Raw genomic sequence first — 27,278 nt, forward strand, 5'->3', positions numbered from 1 at the left:
CAGCACAATGTGGATAAATTTCTTGCTGAAGGAAATTACGCCATGGCTGGGATTCGAACCCACGACCCTCTGTTTCACAGTCAGAAGACTTATCCACTGGGCCACAACGCTCCACAGATCAGAGGTCATTGTCGAACGTTGGTGGACCGGACAGCACATCGTCATAAGATTCGGACCGGACGAAAAAATATATATCGTTTGTCCAGAGTCCTGGAAGACATTACTGTTTAGATTCACCGATTTTCGACAAAGGCTGCTCTGATATGAAGGGCTTTTGACAACAGATTTTCATGCGTAATGGAAAGCGTCTGCGAAATGATTGCTAAAATATGTCAATCAACTAAATTTATATGCAGACGGACATGAATGTAGGTATGCACACAAGTTAACGCTTGTATACGGGGACGGATCCAGGATTTCCCAGGGGGGCACATTTTCCGAGGAAAATTTGACAAGCAAAAAAAAAAGTCCTTGCTTTTAAGGGGGGGCACACACTTATGTTACAACGGCACATTTACATTACAAATTTTGAATATGCCTCTCAAGGGGGGGGTGGACCGGATGTGCCCCCCCCCCTTGAGAGGCATATTCAAAATTTGTAATGTAAATGTGCTCGGAATAGAATATTTCTAGATAGATGGCGCTATATAAATGCCTATTATTATCATTATTATCTGTCCATTGTGACTTTAAAGGCATTTTCAATTATAAGCTTATCTAAAGTTTCCCTCAATATTCAAACCAACTTTTTGTTGGGGTAGACTTTCCCTTTAATGATTACGCACACACCCACGCAAACAAATTCCAACCAAAGGCTCCTAACCAGCTGGTATCCGGTGGTATGCAGATATTGGATAAAACATGTACTCGCTCAATTACGGATTTTCTATGTTTTTATAATGTTTTACGTGAGTTTCTGTTTCGTTTATCTCTACTGTCTCATAAAGTTTCAAATTATTCAACGGTTTGGGTACATGGGCCCCACAGTGTCGCAGTTTGCTGGAAAGTTTGTGTTTTCAAAATGCTTAGAAGGCCTTTTTCGTGCATACAGTCTGATATTTTAGAAACGAGTTTCAAAAGAAACGTCACTTCAGTAAGCTCGATTGTGTATAAGTAGAAAGAGGTGCAAGGCAAGTATTGTTGTCCCTCTGCCGCTTTTTTTTCTTCTCAGTGATATTCCGTCACGTGATTTTTTATGTCGGGTTATTATTGCGAAATAATACACGTAACATATAAAAGTAAGATCTTCGAATCAGCTGAATTTGTTTTCAATCATCAATCAAATTGAATGAGATTATTTAAATGGTGATTGGAGCACATCACACGACCTGACCGTTCTGAGGTATTACGATTTGCAAAATTTGGGGTACTAAATTCTGTGGTCGCATATGAATGCTACCTAGATTTGATACGGGCTTAAAATTACAATGTGATCAACAACATCAATATCGTGTAGGTTTGATTATTTTGATCATGATGATGTAAAGTTTTTGGTAAATCCCACAAATTTCAGATTCATGACTAAATTTTGTTTATGACCTACGTCAAATGTGTTGTGGAGGATAACAACATAACTATGTGTTTATTGGAAAGAAAATGCGAAAATCTGTTTTGATCCTGGGAATTCTTCATTCATCGACAAGTGAATTCAGTTTTTTTTTTAATGGAATAAAGTCAACGCCAAACTCCAGAGTTTCCGTTTTGTCATGTAAAAAAAACCCAAAACAATAAGATACTTTTCCTTTCCTCTTAATTGGAGACCCGCCTCTTGTAATTGAGGTATCGTCCTTATCCGAGCGATCAATGACTTGAATAAAGATCTTTCTTCGAGAATAATCTTTTCAAGAACACTTCTGAATCCATGAGAACAGGGTAACTAGACCTTAAAAAAACACCAATTGACGAACATTGATGAATCAAGACTGTATTATTTGTGAAAACTATTGTGTTTTTAAGACCATGAAGGCATATTGAATTGACATTAAGACCCTTTAAAGGCCACATGAAGATCGTTTAGGATGAATGCTTTGTGACAATCAATGGAACAATTATGTTCGCATTGATGAACAGGATAAGTCGGCTGCTAACTTGAATAGGTCTTAAACATCATGCAGCACAAACAAAACCGGAGTCTCACGGATTTTGGGGGCAAGCCAGTCACGCAATGGCTCCGAATATTCACGTCAAAACTTTGGGGAAGGAGTGGGAGCGTAATTTAGAAGCAGAATAACTATACATCTTTCAAAGGCTTTTCGATCACTCCATCAACGTGATCCTTTCCTCGAGCTCCTGTACAACTTGATATAATTCCAGTTTGGTCAGACAATGTTCTTCTCAAGAATGGTCTGTCCGGGTTTTGGATCCACTTGAACCAATCTATAGTTATCAATATCCATTCGGAATTCGGATATTAGTAAAGATTAAGTTTCAGGTTCCTACTCATATTCTAGGATGATACTTGGTCTCGTTGTCCTTGCCTTGGTGATACTTTGGCCAAGTCCTATCAGATGTGCCAACATCCTCTTCTCTTGTGGATCCATAGATGGGAGTCATATCTTTGCTGGTCTTATCATCGGGGAGCACCTTGTGTCTCGAGGGCATAACGTGACAATCCTGGTTACCAATGCATATCTTCACCACACCAAAGACCCGCACTACTCTAAATTATTTAACTACGAGGTCCTCCACCTGAAGCGCACACCTGAAGAGGTCGTAGAGACCAACCAGTGGGTAGCGTATGCTGCCAACTCTGGACACCTGCTGTGGAAGCTGCTCACGGAGCCTCCTGATGTTGCTGGCTGCTTGCGCAGTGACTGCGAAGCGCTTCTGGATGACGCAGAGCTCATCCGAAGACTCAACGACACACACTACGATCTCTTTCTTCTGGATAATTTCTTTCCTTGTGGGTTCATCTTAGCGGCCCTGTTGGATGTCCGGGTGTCAATGTTGGGACCCACCACCTGGGATCCTGAGTTTGGAAATCTCATCGGTACGCCATCTTATCCAGGAGCCATCACCACCTTCCAGATCGGATTTCCAAGTTACAAGATGTCCTTCTTCCAAAGGGTTATTAATGTTCTTTGCAGTAAAGTGTTCGTCCCTTCCGTTATATTTTCTTCCGTTCTGAATAGCTTCATGCGCGAGCGGGGCTTGCCTTACACATTGGAACAGGTCTACGGCAGGGCTGAACTTTTCCTTGCGAACATCGACTTTGCTTTTCTTGAACCTCTTCCGCTCATGCCTAATATAATTCCTGTTGGCGGTCTGTCCACGAAGCCATCCAATCCTCTTGGAAATGTAAGTTACTTTTGTACTTAGTTTTAGATTTTAGGGCGAATATATGTGTATGGTCCCCGCACTCACATTCATTTATATACCGTATTCCACGTGACAAACAAGCATGGTCCCTTTTTTTTAATCCAATGTTGGTTAAGTTTTTACTAAAAATGTATCATGTAAGTAAGAGACATTAAATTCATAGTTGGTATCTGATTGAGATGTTATCAGATTCGTCTCATGAAAATTCTGCTTAAATTTATTTTTTTCATAAAGGATGGCATTGAACAAGAAAAGTTTCCTGTATTTTAATATGAGTTTCGTAACGGTGTAATAAACACAACGAAACCCTGAATAGAAATAATCGTGTTATGTCCATCCCATCAAGTTTATTTTTAAAAGATCTTAAAGGTCAATTCCACCTCAGAAAAATGTTGATTTTAATCAATAGAGAAAAATCAGACAAGCACAATATGCTGAAAATTTCATCAAAATCGGATGTAAAATAAGAAAGTTATGACATTTCAAAGATTTGCTTATTTTTAACAAAATAGTTATATGAACGAGCCAGTTACATCCAAATGAGAGAGTCGATGATGTCATTCACTCACTTTCTTTTGTTTTTTATTGTTTGAATTATACAATATTTCAATTTTTACGAATTTGATGATTAGGACCTCCTTGCCTGAAGCACAAAATGTTAAAATAATGGAATTCCACGTGTTCAGGTAGGAATGAAACTTCATTTCACATGACAATGACGAGAAAATAAAAATATTTCATATTTCATATAATAAAATACAAAAGAAATAGTGAGTGAGTGATGTCATCAGTTCCCTCATTTGTATACCGACCGAGATGTGCATATAACTGTTCTGTGAAATGAAGCGAAACTTTAAAATGTCATAACTTTCTTATTTTACATCCGATTTTGATGAAATTTTCAGTTTTATGCTTGTTGAATTTTTCTCTTTTTATTCAAATCAAGTTTTTGTTGGGGTGGACTTGTCCTTGAAAGATCAAAAGAACGTTACTTTAGGCATAGTTTATTTTAAAGGTAGGTAATGATGCGTCATCGGCAAAAAGAAAGGGTTTGTTCAATTAAAACCATGATTTTTTTCAGGGTTCTTTATGCATTGTCAGTTTTTTAATCTCTTTCATAAAAAAGTGTATTATTTGTATATTTCTTGTTCTTAGGATTTGGAGGCTTTTGTGCAGAGTTCGGGTGATGCAGGCGTCATAGTTTTTTCTCTGGGGACCTACGTGACGCACATGAAACGTGAACTCGTCGAAATCTTTGCAGAGGCGTTTTCAAGAATACCACAGAAAGTGATATGGCAGTTCAGAGGGACACCGCCAGACGTGGTCAAGAAAAGATCGAATGTTCTTACCCTAGAATGGCTTCCCCAGAATGATCTTCTTGGTACGTTATCAATAATTCTACCATCAATCATTCGTCTTTTTTTACAGATTCAAGCCCGTATCAGCATTCCTATCTACATCTGATTAAATAAAATTAATTTCCAGTCAGGCTTCCCCTTCATTTAACATAATTAATTCACTCGTTCAATTATTTCATTCAATTCAATTTTATTATTTTTTCCGTTACCTGGTCATTGATGCAGTCATTTCAAATTCACCCATCACTTTATAAAGTTTACTTTTCTAGTTATCCATTCAATATTTAAATATTCAATTATTTATTCATTCATTCACTATGTTCATCATTTTCATTGATTTAATCATCATCCATTCTAGGCATCGGTATTTGATTAGTTATCATTGTGGTGCCGTAGCTGTAGTCACGGGGGGGGGGGCGTTTCATGAAAGGACTTGTCGGACGTTTTATCTGACAAGTCCCATTTTATCCGACAGTTACCATAGTAACAGTACCTCTCAGCCAATCAATGAATCAATGTCAGAGAAAGATGTCAGATCTGACAACGTGTCGGATGAAAATGTTCATGAAACCCTCCCCGGGTCCATTCAATTTCTTCACCCTACTATGTATGGCATGCTTACGTAATATTTTGCTTTGAAATCTGCCTATCACAATGAAAGAAATGAAATAACATTTGGCCAAAATTGTTGTCCATGAAGTATACCATGACTACGAAATGGTCTATAGACAGTATAGATCAAGCCATATTAATCATTTTCTATGTGCTTCATTTCTTCAAAGGTCATAGCAAGACTCGGGCCTTCGTATATCAGGGTGGAAACAACGGTCTGCATGAGGCCCTTTACCATGCAGTGCCCATCGTCGTCGTCCCCTTCTTCGGTGATCAGAACGATATCGCCGCCCGGATCGTTGCCCGTGATATCGGCATTGCAGTCGACTTCACCAAGATGACCACGGCATCGCTTACAGGACATCTGACGAGCATCGTTCAAGATAAAAAGTAAGTGAGGAGAAGATATTGGGTCCTTGCACGAATGGTTACGTCATTCGAATACATTTTTTAAAATGTAACCTCATTTCCAACCATTCGAAGAAGCGCACATTATTTTGATTATGTTTCGTTTTATGATGATGATGATAAATATTATCAGTTTCATTATTATTATCATCATCATCAGCAGCATCAGCATCATTATAAAGGTCATTATCACCATCTTAATTCTAGTTATTAGTGACAATAATATCGATAATGAAAAGAACAATATTAATGACGACGACCCAAGTCCATCTTTTGACTGAATTGAGTTAAATATGGACCATTAAGTTGTAGCTTGTACACGAGCTCATTTCGTAATTAATGAATAAAGCTGACCAATCCCTTAATCATTGGATTAAAGCCGAAATCGTTTCATTTTTTCTGGATTTACTCGAAATGAACTTGTACTGTGGCCAGTCGCATACATGTATTCACATTGTCAAACGGATAAGATTTTTGTTTTATATGTCGCTTTGCCACTTGCAGATACAAAGAAGCTATGTTGCGACTGTCCTCTATTTACCACGACCGCCCTCAACGGCCATTAGAGCGAGCAGCCTTCTGGATTGAACATGTAATTAAACATGGAGGCGACTACATGAGGTCACCGATTAATGACATATCCTGGTATCAGTACTACCTGCTGGATGTGACGGCATTTCTTGCTGGAGTGTTTTTCATGGTTTTATTAGTGATATTCTGCATAATTCGTTGTATGTGTAAATTATGGAAGAAGCCTTTCGTGAAGCGCAAAGACGAGTGACCATATGGCTTTATGTGATGAAAACTTCAGAAGCATCCCCTTCTCTTCAACAACAAAAACAACTACTGCCTAAGACAATTTGCAATGTAACAAATCCAAATTAATCATTTATTTCTAATGCTCATTTCTCTCTCTTTAATTGTAATTTAGTGATGATGTTGATGTTTTTTGTTAATATCCATTACCTTTTACATCATTTAGTCAAGGGTCAAATCTTCAAGAACAAAAAAAAATCAATCGCCTATAAGACAATCCGTACACTTTCCATGTTGTCTTCCTATATGAAAATCATTCTTTTATTATTTGTATTTCCTGTATATTATATTGTTTGTTTGTGTGCAGTCGACACAAAGCAGGCCTATTTGCTGGAATTGAACAACCCTGTCTTTTTTTAACAAAATAACTTAATGAACGGCGTAAAATTGTTTTGATATTTCAAAACTTGTTCATCTTTTCATCGTCATTGGAGAATCAGGTGCAATTTCTTTTGATAATTTACCATTGCCAAGGACCTTGGTAATAAATTCTAACCAAATTCAGTCAAATGAGATTTGTTTTTGTTTCATTTTCTTATCAAGTTTGTACAATTTTTACATCAAGACAAGGACGAGGATATATTGTAAGCCAGGTGATATGTTTTGTAACAATTGGCAATATCCCCAACACCAAGATAAGTAGGCCGGGGTTTCTTGAAGGAACCATCATTATGAGCATAAGAAATGATCTAAAAATGAAGTACGATCACTTGATTTACGTGACTTACATTAAAATTTATCAAAATTTAAATTGAAAATAACTTCCAGCTATAGGATTTCACTAAAGTTTTATGTTTCTAGGCCTATTTTTCTGTGTCTCATTTTTCTCGGCGTTTTAATAATATAATTTGTATCAAATCAGATCGTCGAGATCACTGTAAGAATGACATTGCTGCCACATTTTTACACATGAACGAAGATATTTTTGTCTCATATATATGCAATATAATTCCTTTTTAAAAATAGTCAAAGGACGGTACTTTATCTGCAATAAACGTGTTTGCACTGTAAAAAAAAATAGTTGAAATTACTCAATAAAATTGTTTCAACAGATTGCCTGAATTTTTTAAGTATTATGAGTTTGGCAGTTTTAAGTAAACTTTATTTATTTTCTTTGCATCCATTTCACTCAAGAAAATTAAGTTGCAATAACTTAATTCAATTTAGTAAAACAATCACTAAAATGTTTTAAAAAATCGAATGGGGGAGTGGACCCTCATTATTCCCACTTTTACTGTAGTGGCATCATTTTCATCTTAGACATCTTTTATCCAAATATTAGACTTTGTGCATTTTCACTTACATGTTACATATAGTGTGTGTATTTGAGTTTTGTCAGACGTGTATCAATCAGATATGATTATTTACGTCTGGGACCGACCTTTAACGTCACCATCCGAAAGACGTGACCAGGGCTCGAACCTCGAACCTCTGCATCAATTTGTAACTTCCCCACAGCTTGGATTACAGGCGCACGCCACAACGCCCAGTTACATATGTTACATATGTAGGTACTTGCATTGATATTTATACGCGATCGTTTCATTCTTACAGATAAAACAGTGAGAACAATATAATCATTTTCCGAAAACCTAAAAGACATCTTGAATTTTTTGCTAAATGACTATTTAATGTTGCTCTTTTCGATTCAAGAAAATAATAAAATAGTTAGCACACCCTTATCCTAAAAAATCAAACACAAATAGATATGACAGTTATTAAGAAAAACCCCAACATTTACTTACTCTAACATGTCTAATGAATATTCATGAATTATTTAAATAAGGCGTTAATTGAAAAATGTAAGTACATTCAACAAGAATTTATAAGTAATAATCATCTTAGCCTAATTGAGTTAGATTTACTCAATCAAAGCAAGCCAGCAATACGTGAATTTTCTTAAATGTATATTGGACCCAAGTAAATCAAGGAAATTAAAAGACAAGTTAAAACTGCTTAAAAAATGAAAAATAATTACAAATTATAAATTCTACTTATATACTCGTCAATGGAAGTGCCCCCCCGGAAATAATCCTTTCCTTATATACGTGGTGTCAAAGTAACCTGTTTCATTTCAATAAATTTATATATTTGGCATTTGATTTGCACTATTACCAGGAAGAAAACATGTACATGTAGGCTATGGGGTTCTTTCTCAGGTGCATTATGATGAATTAACGCGAAAGCCCTGATAAACCAAACGCTCAAGCTGTTCTGACGGAGCTTGAAAAAAAAAAGCTTAAACGCTAAAGCAAAATGTTCGCTTTATGCATACGCGTTTAGCAATAGTTGGATCGTCAAGCAAATGCTACCATGGGCGGAAATCCCGGGGGGGGGGGTAGGGGGAGGCGTCCCCCTACCCAAAATGTTAGGAGGGGGACACAATATCAAATGTCCCCCTACTATTTTTGGTCTTTTAAGATGGAAAGAAATACATCATTCAAAAGTGTAATAAAACATGTATTTTTGACGAGATGACCTTCCTTTTTGGATGAAAACCTTTTCTTTTTTTTTTGCTTGTCAAATTTATTGTGGTCGAAATGACCTGCCACTTTGGGTGATAATCTTTAATATTTTATTTTATTTTTTTTTTTTTTGCTTGTCAAATTTTCCAGCCCCCGTCCCCCTACCTTCGGGAAGAGATTTCCGCCCTTGAATGCTACCAGGCAGTTAGGAATTGCTTGAGCTTACTTTTAGCAGAAGCTTTTGCTTGCTCAATTTTATGCATACGGAACCAAGCAAAAGCCTCACAAAAGTAATTGCTCCTTTTTATGCATCTGACCTTCTGACCCAATATCTGCTCTTTTGTGTGCGTCAAAATGTACGGTGATGAAAGTGTACATCACTAGGCTATCATTGAGTAAGCTAAACGTTAAAAGGTCACAACTCTACCATTTTACATCCAGTCTATGACATTTTTAGTGTACATATTTTTTTTGTATAATCTTTTTTCTTCATTCAAATCACCTTCAAGATGTTGTTTGGTCGACTTGCTTGACCTTTTAAAGAGTGGTTTACACGACCGAACCATATAGCCTACTCTTTTTTTATTTATTATGAACCATAGCCTACTCTTTTCAATTATTTTCATTCTTCTTGTTCCATTTTCCATCTTTCGATTCCAGTATAGCACCACCCATGTGATTTACATTGATCATGGAAAGGACTAACTATACTGCAGATTTGTGAGATTACCTTCCACATAATTTTGTCGGATGTGGTATGCATTAAAGGTCAAGTCCACCCCCAGCAAAATGCTGATTTGAATTAATGCAGAAAATTCAAACAAACATAATGCTGACGAATTCATCAAAATCGGATGTAAGATAGGAAAGTTATGTGACATTGTAAAGTTTTGCTTATTTTTCACAAATGGTGATATGCACAACTCAGTGACATGCAGTGGGAAAGTCGATGGTGTCCCTCACTATTTACTTCGGGTTTTGTTTTGTTTGAATTATACAATATTTCGTGTTTTTTCTTTTACAGATTTTGACAATTAGGACCAACTTTGACTCCCGCCGGGAATTGACTGAATCATGACATGTTAAATCATTGGTTATTCCACAAGTTCAGGGATGAATAAAACCTTATTTCACCTGACAATGAGGAGAAAATTATAAAATTTCATATAATAAAATCCAAAGGAAATGTTGAGTGGATGATGTCATCACTTCCCTCATTTGCACACAGACCAGGATGTGCATATACCTGTTTGTGAAATTAAAAATGTCATAGCTTTCTTATTTTACAGACGATTTCGATAAAGTTTTCAGTGTTAAGCTTGCTGTGTTTTTCTGCTTTTATTCGAAACGAACTTTTTGACGGGGCGGACTTGTCCTTTAAGAAAAAAAAAACAGTTTTAAGACGTTATAGCGTCATGAACGATGCAACTATTTGGAAAGAATTGTATCTTTATCGCTTTAATCTGTATGTGAAATAGACAGCTGAATTGATTGTGACGTCACCGAGAATTGAGATCAGTAGACGCTCAAAACACATTGTTGAAGAAATCACCTATAAGTTTCCTTCTTTATGTCTTTTTTTCGAAATTGCAACGTTGCTGGTTATGGTGAACTAAACACTAAACAAATTGCAGTTTCTTCAATTAGGTTTAAAGCTTGCGTTTATATTGGTGTTGAAAGCACAAATCGGGAGAATATTCAAATTATATCACAATTATTCATTTTGGCAGTTGGACCAGTATACAGTGGCAGTTTTGCACCAGCGCCGATATTCGACACTAGTACTTGAAATCAACAAGTCTTTCGTTCGTGTCTATGTTGTTATATCGGCGATCAAATGAAAATACAAAGTCATGACTGTCCGCATAGTTTTTGTGTGTGTGTGTGCATGATGCGTAACAATTTTAAAACGAAGGAGCGAAGCGATCGAACTTGTCATAGGGGCGCTTTAACATTTTACTGAAGTGAAATTGAAGGATTTCGTGCTCACTTTGGGTGACTTTTGTGAAAAGTCAACATTCCGGGGGGGGGGGACTGCCCCTGCACCCCCCCTTGCTGTGCAAGGTTATTATGAACGACATTACAACGTTTACCTGCTTTTGATGAGCAGACGTAACTTGCTGTTCCCAAACATTCTCACGCATGGTATATTCGTTTTCCGCTTCTACAGAGTATTCCTCAAAGTTTTAACTGCACACACGCACCTCTTAGCAAAATACATTTTTTTTCAGTTGGCGGAGGAACTTCAAATTTTATAAACGGTCAGATCCATGATCATTAACCATTATTGGTGGTAAACTGGCCTTGGGCATGGGTTTGAGTTCACAGACTGCGAAAATGTACGGGCTCCCAGATAATGATGAATGAAACAACATTAAACATCGTCCTCATGACATCAGCAAGATAACTGTTTACAAAACGATGCTGGAACAACGAAACACCCCCGTCATCCAAGCCAATTTGGGCCCCTCGATCTTTGGATAAATTGATACCACGCTACCTGTATAATATCAGCATTAAGGCTCAGACACCTCGTTTAAAATAATTTAAAAAACGAAAAGAAAACATAAACTTATACTTGATGCCTATGTCATGACCCGTATCCCTGTAGTAGGTTCATGCTTAAAGTAATTGTAAAGTAATTGATGTAGAAGTTTATTTGCTTTTGGTACAATCCCAAGGTTACGCTGGAAATCATTACAAACGAAATTGTGGTATCAAGCAGACATGGTCAAAGAATCCATTCTTTTCCACTTTTCATTAACTTGTTTGCCGCATTGAGATCTTAGAATTTCTCTCTCCCTCTCTGTCTCTCGTCATTCTCGTACATCAATTAAATGAAGATAACCAAGACCAAGCCACTTTCGTTAGCATTGCACGGAGCGAAATGAAGAGTCTATCTTTATTTACTTTTCTATTCTATCAAGTCTCGTGATAATGAATCGATGTGTAAATGACACTGCAAAAATAATGTCCTCTTCGCTATTTGGATTGCATCGTTTCATTTCCTTTCTTGCGTCACTAGCGTACCTAACAGGGGCCGCGGAACGGTTTTCAAAGTGGGGGGGGGGGGGGCTGAGCCAAAAGTGGGGGGCTGAAAAATCACAATCATTTGGTCATTTTTACGTTTTTGTACACGGTTTTGGAAAAAAGTGGGGGGGGGGTGGGGCTGAAGCCCCCCCCCCCCAGCCCCCGGTTCCGCGGCCCCTGCCTAACGGGGGGAGGCAGACTGCACCCTAACGAGTCACAACTCATGCAGGAGACGTATCCCTGCCCCCTGACGTGTCACAACTGATCCAGGGGACGTGCCCTCTCCCTTTTGAGAAGCCTAAATGAAAACAGACGTGTGCCCCCTCTTTTGAACCTAAAAAACCTTTTTTTGGGGGGATTGCCATTTTTTCTGGTAAGAAATCCTTTTTGGGGGTGGATGAAGACCCCCGGACGAAATATCCTCCAAAAAATTTGCCCCCCTTTTGGAAAATCCTAGGTACGCCATTGCCTTGCGTAAATTGATTATTAAGGAAGAGACGTTGCCAGTGAATTTTTAGCAGGGTGGGGGGTAACAGGTCGGCCTTACAACCTTTAAAATGGATCATATGGTTTATTTAGATTTACTTCATCAATATCTGTCTTTTAGATCATTTTCTTTCTTCCCTTTTCTCCGTTTTGTTTCCCCCCTCCCCACCTGAAAATCACTATATTCCCCTACCCTAATCCTTGGCACTACAGCTTCTTACACTGTTACAGTTAATGGACCTTTATGTCTAACGAAATGAATGAATGATCAGATTATTGACAGACAAAGATTATACTACATTTAATCTTTGTACATTACCCACTGCATTTAGCTGTTAAGAATGTAAACCTTTCCCTTAGCCAAATGAACGGGCGCTGTGAAAAAAAAACGGGATAAACCGCTTATTTTTTTCATTTTCAGATATTGTCAGGTATAAATCTCAAAATATAGTTGATAAATATAACAATGTATAAAGTTCAGAATCTTCTTACATTATTCACAATATTTGGATTTTAAGTGTTTTCTTTATAAAAGTTAAAGATTGCATGCTTTTGAAACATTACTTGTCTATTTTGAGTCATTGATCGGCGATTCACATCATTAATGAGTCAAATATTTCTAATCACTAGCTGTTTTACTGACGATCTCAAAAGCATAAACTATTTACATTTTTTCATATCATCATCATCACCACCACCACCACCATCATCATCATCACCACCGCCATCATATTCATCACCACCGCCATCATATTCATCATCACCATCATCATCATGACCACCATTACCATCATTGTCATTATCTTCATCACCATCATTAGCATAATTGTCATCATCACTATCACCATCGTCACCATCATCATCACCATCGTCATCATCATCATCGTCAACATCATCATCACCATCATTATCATCATCACTATCGTCATCATCATCATCATCATCACCATCGTCACCATCATCATCATCATCATCACCATCATCATCATCGCGACCACGACCATCGTCATTACTGTCATTATCATCATTTGATACAGCGCGAAGGTGCGAACCAATTATTGATTCCCGGTCTTTTCTTCTTGAGTAATTCATGTTTAGTACATGAAACTCACTAGAACATCGAAAGCTTGCGTGAGAAGTCAATGTTTGCTTTGCCAATATCACATCTTTTAAAAAAATTGTCTGGAATATTAAATCTCCAGGTTACCAATCCACTCCTGATTCTTGAACCAAAAGACTTGTAAAGCACACAGCACACCCTAGACCCGTTAAACGGCTGCGACCCGCTTTTTAACAAAATGCATTCGATACTGAATACGAAATACTAGTAAAATCGTCTTAATCGAAGATTGTAGTAATGCTAGAAGTATTAATATCTGACCCAGTTCATTATCAAACATTGTCAGCAGTATTAAGTCTTGTATGAATACAGCCCAACTTGAACATACGAATTCACTGCTCAGTATATTCATATCAGAATGATCATGTTACCAAGTAGCAAAAAAAACCCAGATACTTTTCCACTATAAAACATTTCAATTTCAATACAAAAATAACAATTTATTCGCTTATTATCATCCATGTTAGGCTACTAATAGTGACCTCAAATTTGCAGGCTGGCTATTTAAAGGACACACTCTATATGGGAGAAAACACACTGTGTTGGCTAGTTAGCTCCTCCTTTAAAATCGAAATCCTGCGTCACTTTGAGCCTTTTTATCTAAGTAAATTCGCCATCGAATCGCAGCCGATTGCAAAATTCAATTGACGTCTCTATACGATCTGGAATCGAATTCGTTTTAATACAAGCAAGACGGCTTACGAAAGATTGAGATATAAATTCTAATATTCATACACCTCTTGTAATAGATACGTGCCTTGAAATGCAATTATAATTTATTTTCCGAAATCGGATCTCAAACGACAGTGTGCGCCAAGTCTACATCAAGTTTCAAAACTGAATGGAATGACCTCCTGGGCCCTGTTGTACAATGAGTTACGATTGATCCGATCAATCGTAAATCTATGGAAATCCATCAGTGTCATAATTTTTTCTACGAAAAATGTGCATAATGTCCTTTTTGTGCAAAGAGAAGCGCAGTGAATTTTCAAGAAAACAATGAATGCATGGATATACATCACAGCTAGAAAATTTTTTGAACAAACATGCATAATAATAGATGTTGACGTTGCTGGCCGTCCATAGTGCGATTTATCGGATCAATCGTAACTCTTTGTACAACAGGGCCCAGGTTAGCGAGTGCTCGTGCTTGTACAAACTCACAATTAGTGTTGGTGGTTTGCCCCTAAAATTTCATAGAAAGGAATCAACGCTATATGGTTATTGATCGATTTCAAAGCACCGTCGCTGGTCTGCCTCGTGGTCGATTTTTTTTCAAAATCAAATAAATCTAGAGTGAAACTATGATGCTCCGATATTGCAATATACAGTATTGCTTTTTTTTAAAGCTACATACAATATACATGATGCGAGGGTGCTCGCGGAATTACTAATACTAGTTTGACGTCCAAAATTAAATGTTGAAATCGACGTTTAACATCACAAATGGTCAGTGTACCATCCATGTTACACTCTTAACACAAATCAGCCAAATTGATTGAGACAAAGGCCCCGTCAATCAATCTCAAGTATATGGAAATCCATCAATGTAAAAAAAATTCTGTAGGATTTCGCTCAATGTCCTTTGAAAACAAAGAGAAGCATACTGAATTGTCAAGAAAGAAGTGAATGTATGAATAGACATTATATCTAGAAAATATTTTGAACAAACATGTATTTCAGGTGTTGACATTGCTGGCTTTCCATAGTTACGATTGATCAGATCAAACGTAACTCTTTGTAAGACGGGGCCCTGTAGTCAGCTGGGAGCAACTGATATGGCAATCACTGATAATCACATTTCTGACATTATATTCTAATCAGAAATATATCTGTTCTATACAATACGATTAGAAAATAGTCAAATATGACCAAAATAACCGTTGCACTTAGCTAACCCTATTAACTAGTCATTTTTGACTGATTTGATTTGCGAGTGTAGTACACTCTAAAAAAATATTGGGTAAAAATGTCCCATGAGGTAATGTGTCCAACTAATTACATCGGGCATTTTTATTTATCCAGTGTGATTACAATTTTGCCCATTCTAAAGTAATTGCTGAGTATTTTGTACTTAACAATATGCTTCCCACGTTGGGTAAAAAAATAATCCGCTTTTATATAGCGCTTGAAATTTTGGAACGACGTGTCTAAGTGCTTTACAGATTATTACCCCGGTCATCGGATTCAATCAGTCATTCCTGCACACAATGTATGCACATCCTCCACTCCCTGGGGAGTATTCTATTCAGTCGCCGTTGAGGCGCACACAGTACTAGGCAAGCTACAATGACTTTCACATCCTACCGGGTACCCATTTAGCACCTGGGTCAAGAGTGGCAAAGTGTGGATTAACGCCTTGTCAAAGGACGCCAGACCGCGGTGGGATTTGAACACACAACCCTCTGTTTACAAGGCAAGAGTCAGAACCAATACACCACTGCCCAAATTTGGTTGGACACATAATTACCCACGTGCCGGTTAGAATTTTACCCAATATTGTTTTACAGCGTACCGAATTGCATTGAAATCTTCAAATTTGCGTACATCAATAGATTGATCAACGTGATCAATTAGGCAATAAGAGCAACTGTATAGGTATTTCGTGCGAAGTATACAATGCTTACAAATCATTAACAAGTAAGTGCTGTGAATTATTTTGTACATAATTACCCCCCAAATCATTGAAACTATGAGTCACCAGAGGAAAGATCAAGTCAGGAGTCCCTACAGACTTTCAAGAAAAAAGAAATGAAAAACGAGGGGAAAGGGGTTAAGATAAAGGACAGTATTGAACAGAGTGTGGTGAATGCATCGTGTAACTGTTATACTAACATTTAGCTCGCCCAATATCACAATACCTTGACGCCGATAATTTCTCATATCGAGTCATAGCTGAACCCACGTAATGAGAAAGGAATAAATTAAATTTTAGGTGGTATATAAAATGTGTAAGCAAGTATTAACATTATTTCAATTAAGAAAGGTCCCCACACATAAAATATCTTTTGAAGTAGATCGATCTCTTTACAGTATAAAATGAAAACAATTGGCGTTTTTTTTATAAGGCAGGATAGCTAGCATTGACGATTCACCTAAAACAATAACGACAGCAATCGACTTATATGTTTTGTTCCTTTTCACCGTTTCCTCGGCTCTGCCTTAAAAAAAAACTAGTCATAATTTAGAGTCCTAAAGTCACGCTCCTCTTTCTAAATTCCCTTTATTCCAATATCTTTTTTTTCAGTTTCGTTCGAAATTTCACGAGCATGATATTATTAACATCAAGGTATTTTTCTTGTTTTTGATTTCGTCTGCTGCTTTGATAAAATTAATCTCAACATACCAACCGCGTAGCCAGGATTTCATTTTGGAGGGGGCGGTAAATGCACGCGAAGCGTGCCAACACTTACAGAGCGCGCGAAGCGCGCTCCCTAGGGGGTGGGTGCAGGGAAGGGGAGTTTCCCCTCCCGTGCGAAGCGTGAAGCTTTTGGTGTTTCATAAATTAAAATGAAAAGGAGCCGTCTCTCTTGTCTCTAATATCTATATCAGTTCCAATTCAGTTGACTATATTGTGATTTTGAACCTTGTTTTCAAAAGTGATTGTGAACGCACAAAAAAGGCAATGGAGGAAATTAAAATAGTAATAACCCCGCGCACAGCGAGGAAGCTAAAGCGTTTTATCATTTTTTTTTCGGCCATGAAAAGGGTCCCGAGAAAACGTTATTCTCGAAGATATATAATTGGAATGATCAGATTTGATTACAAACAATTTAGCGACAGTGCATATCTTTAACTCGCAAAACAGAGGAGAAGAAGTGTATGTGCCGGGAGGGAGATATTCCTCCCCGCGCAGAGCAATGAAATTCTGAAATTTCAAAGGGCGGACGTTTCATCAAAATTAATGCAAATATCTCAAATACCCCATCGACTCTAATTCAATTGATTTTCTAAGATTATTGAACTTCATTACAAGGAAAGGATGCCTAATTTATTTGACTTATCCTGAAGCGCTTCATTTTGAATTATAAACAAACTTAAGTGTCATTCAAAATTTCAAACTGAGGGCGCAAAACAGGACAGGAGATAAATGTGCAGGGAAATGACATGAAATTTAATAGAATTTGATAAAAAATATTGTATTTTTTTTATTTAATACGACACGAATTTTATACCTTCCTCTTTTTAAATTAGGAACCTGTTTGCCCCAAAATTATGGTTGTTTAGTAATGAGCTGAAAAGCGGGAGAAGTTGACTTTATGGAGGTGACGGCAGAAAGCCGATCAGACCAGAAGTTGCGCGATCAATTAAAAAAAAGATAACTTCATATATTTCGGCCTAACCTTACTCTAATTCCATGCCCTAATGTATACATTTGAACTTTATTTTGCAGGAAACACTTATAGCTGAGGTGGGAAAACAGGGTTAGAGAAAGGGTGAAACAATGGAGAACTTCAATATTTCCATTTAACCCCGCGCAGCGCGGAAGCAAAATTCATTTATAAATTTAGAGCAAGAGTGAAGGAGTTTCTCTTTTGAGAAAAAAAATAAAAATAAAAAAAACAAACAAACACAAAGCTACCTTTATTCCCTTTCATCCCTCCCTTTTCCTTTTCTCCTCTTTTTTCCTTCTTTTTTTTCTTTTTGGGGACGTTTCTGGGGGGGGCGACCGCCCCCACCGCCCCCCCCCCTCTGGCTACGCGCCTGCAACATACACCGTCTTTGCATGGACTGTCTGAACTTTGCATAACAAGAGTAGACCTACCAATAAGTGGAGGCGGGGCGCATGAATACGATATTCCCTGAGTTATTATACCAATTTATTCCATCATGCCTCCTTAAAAGGGAAACTTTCCCCTTGATTTTCTAGTTCATAACCATTATAATCTAGCTAGCCGCAATAGATGACATGGTGACGCTCCCATTCTGATTATCTTCGCTTTTAATACCAAGGGTCTTTTTCACAGCGGCACGGAACTTGTTACTGAGGACAGCAAAGATGAGCGGATTCCAATAGCTGTTACTGAGGAGGAGGAGACTAGTGAAGAACCTGACGTCGGGTGACGAAATCGTGCTCGATGGATCCATCTGCGCAGCGGAGACGATCGCCCACGGGATCACCGCAACGCAGTAGGCCGACGTCGCAATTACGATTGCTGTTAGTCCGCGCAGTTTAGGACGTTGCGCGGGTGCGTCCCCCGCAGCGGATCCATTCGCAACCGCTTCGTCGTTGACGCGGTATGTCTGATGTACCGCAACGGCAACCACCCTCGTGTTGGTGTACATTGCTACAGCTAAACTCCCAAAGAACGTTGTTATGGAAACCAAGACGCTCGGTCTGAACCGTAAACTCGAATTCGAGGTGAAATTAGAGATGCAGAGCGTCGTTCTAGAGCTTGGGAAAACACTAAAGGCACCAACCAACGTCCCGAAAATGGCGATGGCTAAGATTGTTATCCGAGCCCGGCGGACGGTCATGATTGTGTGGTAATGAAGCGGTCGTGTGATGGCAAGAAAGCGGTCAAGACAGGCAAAGGCGACGAAAAGGGATGATATATTGACGAAAGAACTGCAGAAACAACGACGTATGGCGCACACCTCGTTCAGTTGCAGATGACGTAATATGGACACGACAATGGTGAGTGATGTACAGAACACGCCTGTCAACAAATCTGTTAGCGCAAGGAACTGTCGAAAAAAAAAACGAATAATTGTTTAAGCCTTGATTTTTGTTTTCTTATTTCATTCTTATAACAAAATATGCTCAAAAGTTATCAAATGATTAAAGAGATAGTCCAGGCTAGAAATATTCATATTTCAATAAATAGGGTAAAATTCGGATAACAAATAACAAAGTTATTGAATTTTAAAGATTTGCATTCTTCCGGTGAAACAGTTCTAGGCACGTTTTTATGAATATTCATTATGTGGGCTGATGATGTCATATCCCCACTTGTTCTTTTGTATTTTATTATATGAAATTAGTTTTTTTCAACGTTTTCTACCAAGAACTAAAATAACTGGATTGACAACTGATTAAATGCTTTAGTTATTTATTGCCGCAACTTATTTCATCATAATGGAGACCCATCCTTTACACATGTGTGGAAAGGGAAACATTTATGATTTCATGTAATAACATAAGCAAAAAGGAAAGTGGAGATGTGACATCATCAGCCCATCTCATGAATATTCATGACGATGTGCATATAATTATTTTCACAAAATAAAAATCAATAAATTTGTCATTTATTATCCGATTTTGATGAAATTGTCAGCATTTTGCTTTGTGAATTTTACTACATTTATTTAGATACGAATATTTTCAGCCCGGACCATCCCTTTAAAGAAACTAAAATATATATTTATCGAATAAGTAACAAATAAGAATCAATGTATTGCTTATGATATTACGTTCTGTTTGCATGGTTTGATATCTCAAAGTGGAACATGGTGGAACGTAAAAAACCTTCTTTTTAATTTCCCTTCTCACCTCTTAACCACGTGTATACACTTTAAAATCGCAAGCATGTTGTCACTCTATTGTTTAAACCTTTAAACAACTGTTTAAATTTTTAAATAAGTTGTTTAAAAGTTTAAACAACTTGTTGTTAGAGTGACGGGCTTAAACAGGGACGGAAATCTCTCCCATAAGGTAGGGGGGACAAGGGGCTGGAAAATTTGACAAGCAAAACAAAAAAAAGGTTATCACCCCAAATTTCAGGTCATTTCGGCGAAAATAAATTTGACAAGCAAAAAAAAAAAAAATTATCCCAAAAGCCAAAAGTAAGGTCATTTCGTCCTAAAATACATGTTTTATTTCTATTTTGAGTGATAAATTCCTTACCATCATAAAAGACCACAAATAGTAGGGGGGACATTTGATATTGTGTCCCCCTACTATTTTGAGTAGGGGGGACACGTCTCCCCCCACCCCCCTGGGATTTCCGCCCATGGGCTTAAACGACGTGCCATTTCTTCTTATTTTTTTACTGTGTATAGAATGCTTACTTGTGGGATTATCGGACTTTATGAAGGTTTTCGAAATGCTATCATCTGAGTAAAATCGCATGATAAGTCGAAAAGCTTTGATATCTCCGATTTCCTGGATATATTCCAATTTTGCAGTTAAAAGCACTAATTCATTTAGTATTCGTTTATTACACTCTAAAAATAAGTTAACTCAATATTGGTTAAACAAAGATCAGGCATGTTTGTTGGGCAAAAATTAAACTAAATATCGTGTAAATTTTAGCAAATATTTGGTTAAAAGTTGCCCACAAAACGAGTATTTTACATAATATGGGGCAAAATCTTACCAAACAAACATGAAATTTCCCTTTTTACACAATATTCGGCAAATATTTAGTTTTTATATATATATGTGTGTGTGTGTGTGTAAAGCTTTACATGCACAACAGCTATTTGGCAACTCTTTTTTATTTAAATATTGTAAAGAAATGGATGAAGAGAACAATGGTAGGCGTAGCTTAAATCAAGGTTCCCCAGAGCTATCTACCCTTTGGAAAAATTGGTGATGCCGAAAAATGTCTCTGCCGGGAATCGAACCAGGGCCCCCAGCTTTGAACGCCGGTGCCTTAACCACTAGACCACAGAGACGGGTAAGTGGCTAGGGAGAACCCGATCTCACCTTCACCCGACAAAGGAAAACATTATTGGTATGGTGTCGAAAATCTGTCTATCTGACGGTCAATCGGATCGGGCTCTCCCTAGCCACTAACCCGTCTCTGTGGTCTAGTGGTTAAGGCACCGGCGTTCAAAGCTGGGGACCCTGGTTCGATTCCCGGCAGAGACATTTTTCAGCATCACCAATTTTTCCAAGGGTAGATAGCTCTCGGGAACCTTGATTTAAGCTACGCCTACCATTGTTCTCTTCATCCATTTCTTTACAATATATATATATACAGTGCGTCCCAGAAAAAACGAAACCGAGATTTAGCGATCATTTATCATTACTTAATCATAAATAAAATAGACAAATGACCTACCAATTTAAAGCTTAGAATCTCCTCTTTCATCTGATATTACTTAGATTATTTCTCATTCACGCAAGAGTGAGCAAATGCAATTTGAAGAAAGGATATCAAAAACTCATTTGGCGGGGGGTATCTGGGTTTCAAAAAGAAAACCACATTTTTGAAAAGTTCAATATCTCCTCTTTAATTTGATACCTAAATTACAGAAAATGGTCACGAAATAACAAAGTTCTGGTCATTTGAAATAAGGCTTGAATTTCAATAATTTCATAAAATGAAGAGGTTCTCCAGGATGGCTTTCAAACTCTCTCGACACTCTGTTTTGTTGACGATCAGCCATGCATTAAATCTTTTGTTCACCATGCGAAAGCTTCTGTGGGAAACCGGTGAAAACACGTTTATCTCATGAAATTATGGAAATACAAGCCTTATTTCAAATGAACAGAACTTTTTTATTTCTTGACCATTTTTTGTAATTTTGGTACTAAATTAAAGAGCAGATATTGAACTTTTTAGAAATGTGGTTTTCTTTTTGAAACCAGATAGCCCCCGCCAAATGAGTTTTTGGTATCCTTTCTTCAAATGATTTTTGCTCACTCATGCTTGAATAAGAAATAATCTAAGTAATATCAGATGAAAGAGGAGATTCTAAGCTTTAAATTGGTAGGTCATTTGTCTATTTTATTTATGATTAAGTTATGATAAATGATCGCTAAATCTCGGTTTCGTTTATTCTGGGACGCTCTATATATATACATTGCCAAAAATCATTACTAATTACTCCCCCACCGATTTGTAATTTATCATCAATATGAATAATAATAATAATTCCTCCAAGATAGTAGAAGAAGGGGTAACGTGATTAAAAGGTGAGTCCATTTAATTGCGTGAATTTATATCGAAAAAAAAAAAACTAAATTAAGTCAAATGAAAATGATAGGCTGTAGATTTTTTTCCCAAAAAAAATCATGTCCCACCTTGAGGATGATTTGGGTTACGTCATCAAAGCAGTTCGGTACTCGATGAAGCACGACAAGATTGAGACCGTTACTTATAACAGCAAGAAGAGCAGTGATGCCATAGATAATACTCTGTCCTAAAACACTCACTAAAGGCTTCGGTCCTCCTGCCGAGGTTTCATTTACGGGAATGATCAATATCGACGTCGCTGTCGTCAACGGACTCGTCGATGAATCCATAATATTGTACTGATCCGACGTCGGCTTTCCGCGTTAGAGATTCGAATTTTGATGATGGTATGTACTCCTCTTCATTTGCTCACCAAGGGCCACGTACAAATAAGCAGTTATTAAGAGTGAAACTTGGAGTTAAATAAAGGAATATTAGCAATGGTGCATAAAGGATGATGAATGCTTGGAAACCCGTCGTGATCAATTTTACGCCACTCTCTTCAACTTCGATGACTCCTTGCTGTATATTTCATCAATCGCTCTTTCAACCCCAATTGCAATAAAATCAAATCGTCAGTCATATAAAACACAGTAGCTAAGAATGCGAACGTAAAATTTCATTTCCATTGGGCAGAAATGAACATAAATTTTATGTATAGCCAAGGGCATTAAGATGTAAGAGAAAAGCAAGAAGGTGCTAAAGAGCAAGAACGGACACAGTTCATGTTTGATGAAAAAAACATCTTATAGGACGCACCATTTATTGATTCAAAGGCGAGATCGCGACAATTCTAAAGGAGTTCATCTCACTATTGGTAAAAAAATAAAATAAAAATGAAGCGCGGGCTGTTAGTACGAGGCGAAAAGCTAAACGCTGTGAAACCGGATTTAATTTCCGGTGGAGGCAGTGGAAAGGATGGTACTATAAAATGTGATTGCTGGTTTGTATAACCATGGTATAACCTTGCTTGGAGAAACTGCTTGGGTTGTATTTTTTTGCGCACCAAAGAAGATTCCCGGAAGACAAATACGAACTTTAAGTGGCGACGCAACGCGAAGGTTGGCGATGGATGGCAAATATGAAACAACACTTCTGATTGGTTCCTGGTCAGTGTTTGAAGAAAATACACAAACAAGCATCATCCTGATTGGACATCAAATGCAAAGCTTTGCATTGGAACCCTGGGCATTTTTCATTTCATAAAAAAGTTATAGATGCCAGCACTGACAAATTTTCGGCTCTGGTGATTTTCCGGTAAATTCCTTGTTTTTTTTTCATTGGCCGAGAAGCACTGGCCGGTGAATTATTACTCTGGTAGCTGTTAGAGGATGACAAAATGAAAGGGCTGTAATATTACTGTGTCACAATAAACACAGGTTCAAATTAAATGCACCGCATAAGCGTAGGACGGATATTCCTTCGCTATTATCTCCTAGCAAATCGATATTTTAAATTGAAATTTCAAAGATGACATAACCAAGTACATAAACAAAATATTTCGCTTTAAAACAAGAATTTATTTTTATGATTGTATTTTGGTATTTCCCTGACTTATTTCATTTTTTTTAGCCAATCAGAAAAGACACAATATACAAACTATAGCTTACCTAGTGAAAAGGGATATAAAAAACCTAGATAGAGTTCGTGATGATAATAAACATAAAAAACAGCTTTTTGGGTAATCAAAATCTTTACTTAGAATTTTGAAGGTCGAAAGGTAACTTGTGCATAATTCTAGATGTTAGCTATATTTGGATCACTGTAAGGCCAATTAAGTATTATGTGACGCATAATCATTGCTAATATCACGAGCGTAAATCCGTCACGTCATGCTATTCAAGTGGGGAGGGGGGGGGCAATAGATCACGCCCCCTGAACAATTATATAGGTGTGACGCAAGGATTTACGCCAATGGCTAATCTAGTTATCACCCTCATCTCAAAAATGTGTATAAATCTAAGCCCCTGTTTCGTATCACCTCTCAAATACGCAGATGAAAGTGTTGAAATAATTTTTAAAAATAGTTCATGAGCACGGGCAATATTGATATTACGTGATTAATTCGTGTTCACAAGGGGGTGGATAGATTATTGCCACGTTTTTACGCCTCAATGTTTTACATTTCCAGTCCATACGGTCGCATCAGTGGAATAGTGAGAAATTTTAGCTCAGCGCTTCGCCCTCGCAATATTTGATTAGTGAGATACATATCATGTTTCTTGATTACGATGATTACAAAAGTGCTCCATCTGTTTAGGTGTAATTCAAAAAAGGACTATATGGTGGTATAAATGCAAAAAAAAATCAGCTCGCGCTTCGCGCTCGCATCATTTATTTAGTGAAACAGGTATTTGGTCTGAATATCGAAAATTTTCAGCTAGCTCTTCTCGCTCGCGTTATCTAACTTGTCAAACACCTACATATCCTTTTAATGGCGCAGTCCTTAAAATTTCTCTTCTGTCTATTGAGCGCGCTTCGCGCACCCACTCAGTGACAAAAATTTGTTGCTGGTTATCCCCCCCCCCCCCGCTGTGACCGACGGTACACCACTGCCCTCAGTCCTTACCGTAGCTGCAATTATATATTGGTGAAAGGTATAGTACACAATCAGGGAACGATGGATGAATCGTATGTCACATTTGCTAAGAAAGCATAAATGATGCTAATTCTAGCGATCTATCACCTTTACATCAAATTGATTGGGTACAGCCTCTTAAATTAAAGTTAATTTCAATTCCAATAAAAGTTGAAGGAACTGATGTTGTGCCCGCGTGACGATAATGTGTATATAGTATTTATGTCTGTGTGTACGGCGGGCGAAGAAGTGTATTGGTGTGTGTAAGATTTAAGAGGTTATTAGACGGTGTGTGGGGGTGATTGAAGAGATGCAAATTGTCATCGGTCTGGTCCACACCCACTTTTCTATCTTCCCTCCTTCTCTTATTGTAGTTCATCTACAAACTTAATGACCAATACACAAATTTGTCTTGTTTTACTACTCAGGTTGTACATAATTGTGTCATCTTATTGGTCTACGCGTTTTGAAGGTGTGTGTGTGTAGGCCCATGCATATCGGCATGGGAGGGTGGGTGTGTGTGTGTCTGTGTTAGAGAGGGAAGAATAGCGGGTGGGATTAATTCGTATTTGAGAATGTGTATGACGGGATGGGTGTGTGTGTATTTTGTGTGTGTGTGTGCGCGTGTGTACGGAATTGCGTGTGTGTGTGTGTTTGAGGGAGAGAAAGATAGGCTACATGTACGGGGATGAATGCCAAAATTCAGCTGAAAACATCCAATTTATGAGACATTTACATGGAATGCCTATGAGGCATTTACATGGAATGCTTATCGTAATGTTCACGCAATTTGTTTACAGAGGTGTTTTCCTAGATGTCGTCGAATTACTTAAAACTGAAAATGTAATTGATTTTACATTTTCAGTTTTAAGTAATTTGACAACATCTAGGAAAACACCTCTGTAAACATATTGCGTGAACATAAATTTATGTTCTAATCCGAACGAAGCATGTACCGCACTTATTGTCACAAATTAAAGAAAGCATCGAATGGCTTTTCCTAATAGATAGCATTTAATACAAAAAACCATCTACTGGCCATGATGGCAAACGAATGACAGGGCATCTTTCCAAACTACATAAACAAAAATATACTTCGGGAATTATATCCTTGTATAGAGTACTCGATGTCCTTCAAAGGAAGAGCTTTGAATAATAACTACAAGTTCACAAGGTTGACTGGAGGTTCATCAAATTTAATTGCAACTAAGAGTTGCACGCAACCTACGTGAGGTGCGATCTCCAGGCAACTGATAAAACTTTTCATTACCATTGAACATGTTGATCATTGCATAAAAAGCACGTTACACCATGCACGCACATAATGGGCGGCTGGGCGCTGAAAACTAGGTAAATAATATTTTTTCGTTTTCCCAGGTAAATTTTCTGTTGAAACTTCATTCCCTTTGTTCACGCTTTGCATCACGAAACATTATCCCGTTTCGTAAGTCTCCAGTGCATGAAACATTCTGAATATTATTATAAGGATCCAATTATACTATTAGAAAAGTGTTGTACAGTCATATCATGTTTCATTAATGGATCCCTTTTATGTCTGAACTTGACAAATAATCAATTAAGCTCTCTCTCTTTTCATACAGACCTTTGGACTCTCATATATTGGATTCAGTTAATGTGTTCCGGTAAGGTGACACCTTGGCTACCTTCTTCGGTCGGTTTTCCCTATATTCACTTTGTTGGTACTGTGTAAACCCACTATGATATATAGCATTCGCAGAGTTTGAAGTGTTTTTAATATAAGTGTTGGCTGTGCGAACACAGTTCCGTTATAAATCATCCTAATCACACAATCTATGCCCTTTGCATCTTACAAAACCATTCCAGTGTGTGTCATCTATGACACCTTCTTCAAGGTCTTGGATCGACATGTGATGCACTCATCACGACGTGCCCCACTGTGTTGCAATGTGGTCAAAACGTGTTCACACAGATGACTGTATGTGTTGACTACGTTAACTCACTGTGTTGTCGATCAAAGTTTCAACGTTTGCATTTGTAGATGTCATAAAACTACAAGTTGTCTGTCATTGCCTCTAAGGTCACCAAGGTATAATATAAAAGTATACATCACCAGTAATGACATTGTATATATTTTGTCGATATGTTATTTATCTTGCCCTTGTTTCATATCGAACGAAGTTCTATTTTGATAGGCTTATC

At 37.6% G+C, this 27,278-nt stretch overlaps 2 protein-coding genes across 2 annotated transcripts; one reads left to right on the forward strand and one right to left on the reverse strand.

Moving 5' to 3' along the window:
• The first annotated feature begins 1,924 nt into the window (after positions 1-1,924).
• Positions 1,925-6,540, forward strand: LOC121424053 (UDP-glucuronosyltransferase 2C1-like). The gene is made up of 4 exons (XM_041619636.1): positions 1,925-3,297; positions 4,474-4,699; positions 5,459-5,678; positions 6,201-6,540. The coding sequence occupies exons 1-4, from the start codon at positions 2,452-2,454 to the stop codon at positions 6,475-6,477; spliced, it is 1,569 nt and encodes a 522-aa protein (XP_041475570.1). The 5' UTR covers positions 1,925-2,451; the 3' UTR covers positions 6,478-6,540.
• An 11,791-nt stretch (positions 6,541-18,331) lies between these two features.
• On the reverse strand, positions 18,332-22,899 carry LOC121423457 (G-protein coupled receptor 52-like). Its single transcript, XM_041618798.1, has 2 exons — positions 22,588-22,899; positions 18,332-19,301 (listed from the first exon to the last, which is right to left on the reverse strand). Exons 1-2 carry the CDS (start codon positions 22,807-22,809, stop codon positions 18,501-18,503), a joined length of 1,023 nt encoding a protein of 340 aa, XP_041474732.1. The 5' UTR covers positions 22,810-22,899; the 3' UTR covers positions 18,332-18,500.
• Positions 22,900-27,278: the final 4,379 nt, after the last annotated feature.

The sequence above is a fragment of the Lytechinus variegatus genome, chromosome 11 (assembly GCF_018143015.1).
Source record: "Lytechinus variegatus isolate NC3 chromosome 11, Lvar_3.0, whole genome shotgun sequence".
Lineage (NCBI taxonomy): Eukaryota > Metazoa > Echinodermata > Echinoidea > Temnopleuroida > Toxopneustidae > Lytechinus > Lytechinus variegatus.

Bases quoted from the DNA above. Each gene is read 5' to 3' on its own strand.
- LOC121424053 (XM_041619636.1), top strand. From the start codon at position 2,452: ATGATACTTGGTCTCGTTGTCCTTGCCTTGGTGATACTTTGGCCAAGT. The intron at 4,700-5,458 runs GTACGTTATCAA...ATTTCTTCAAAG, and splicing joins TCCCCAGAATGATCTTCTTG to GTCATAGCAAGACTCGGGCC. The intron at 5,679-6,200 runs GTAAGTGAGGAG...TGCCACTTGCAG, and splicing joins AGCATCGTTCAAGATAAAAA to ATACAAAGAAGCTATGTTGC.
- LOC121423457 (XM_041618798.1), bottom strand. From the start codon at position 22,809: ATGGATTCATCGACGAGTCCGTTGACGACAGCGACGTCGATATTGATC. The intron at 19,302-22,587 runs GTGGGACATGAT...TTTTTTCGACAG, and splicing joins TAACCCAAATCATCCTCAAG to TTCCTTGCGCTAACAGATTT.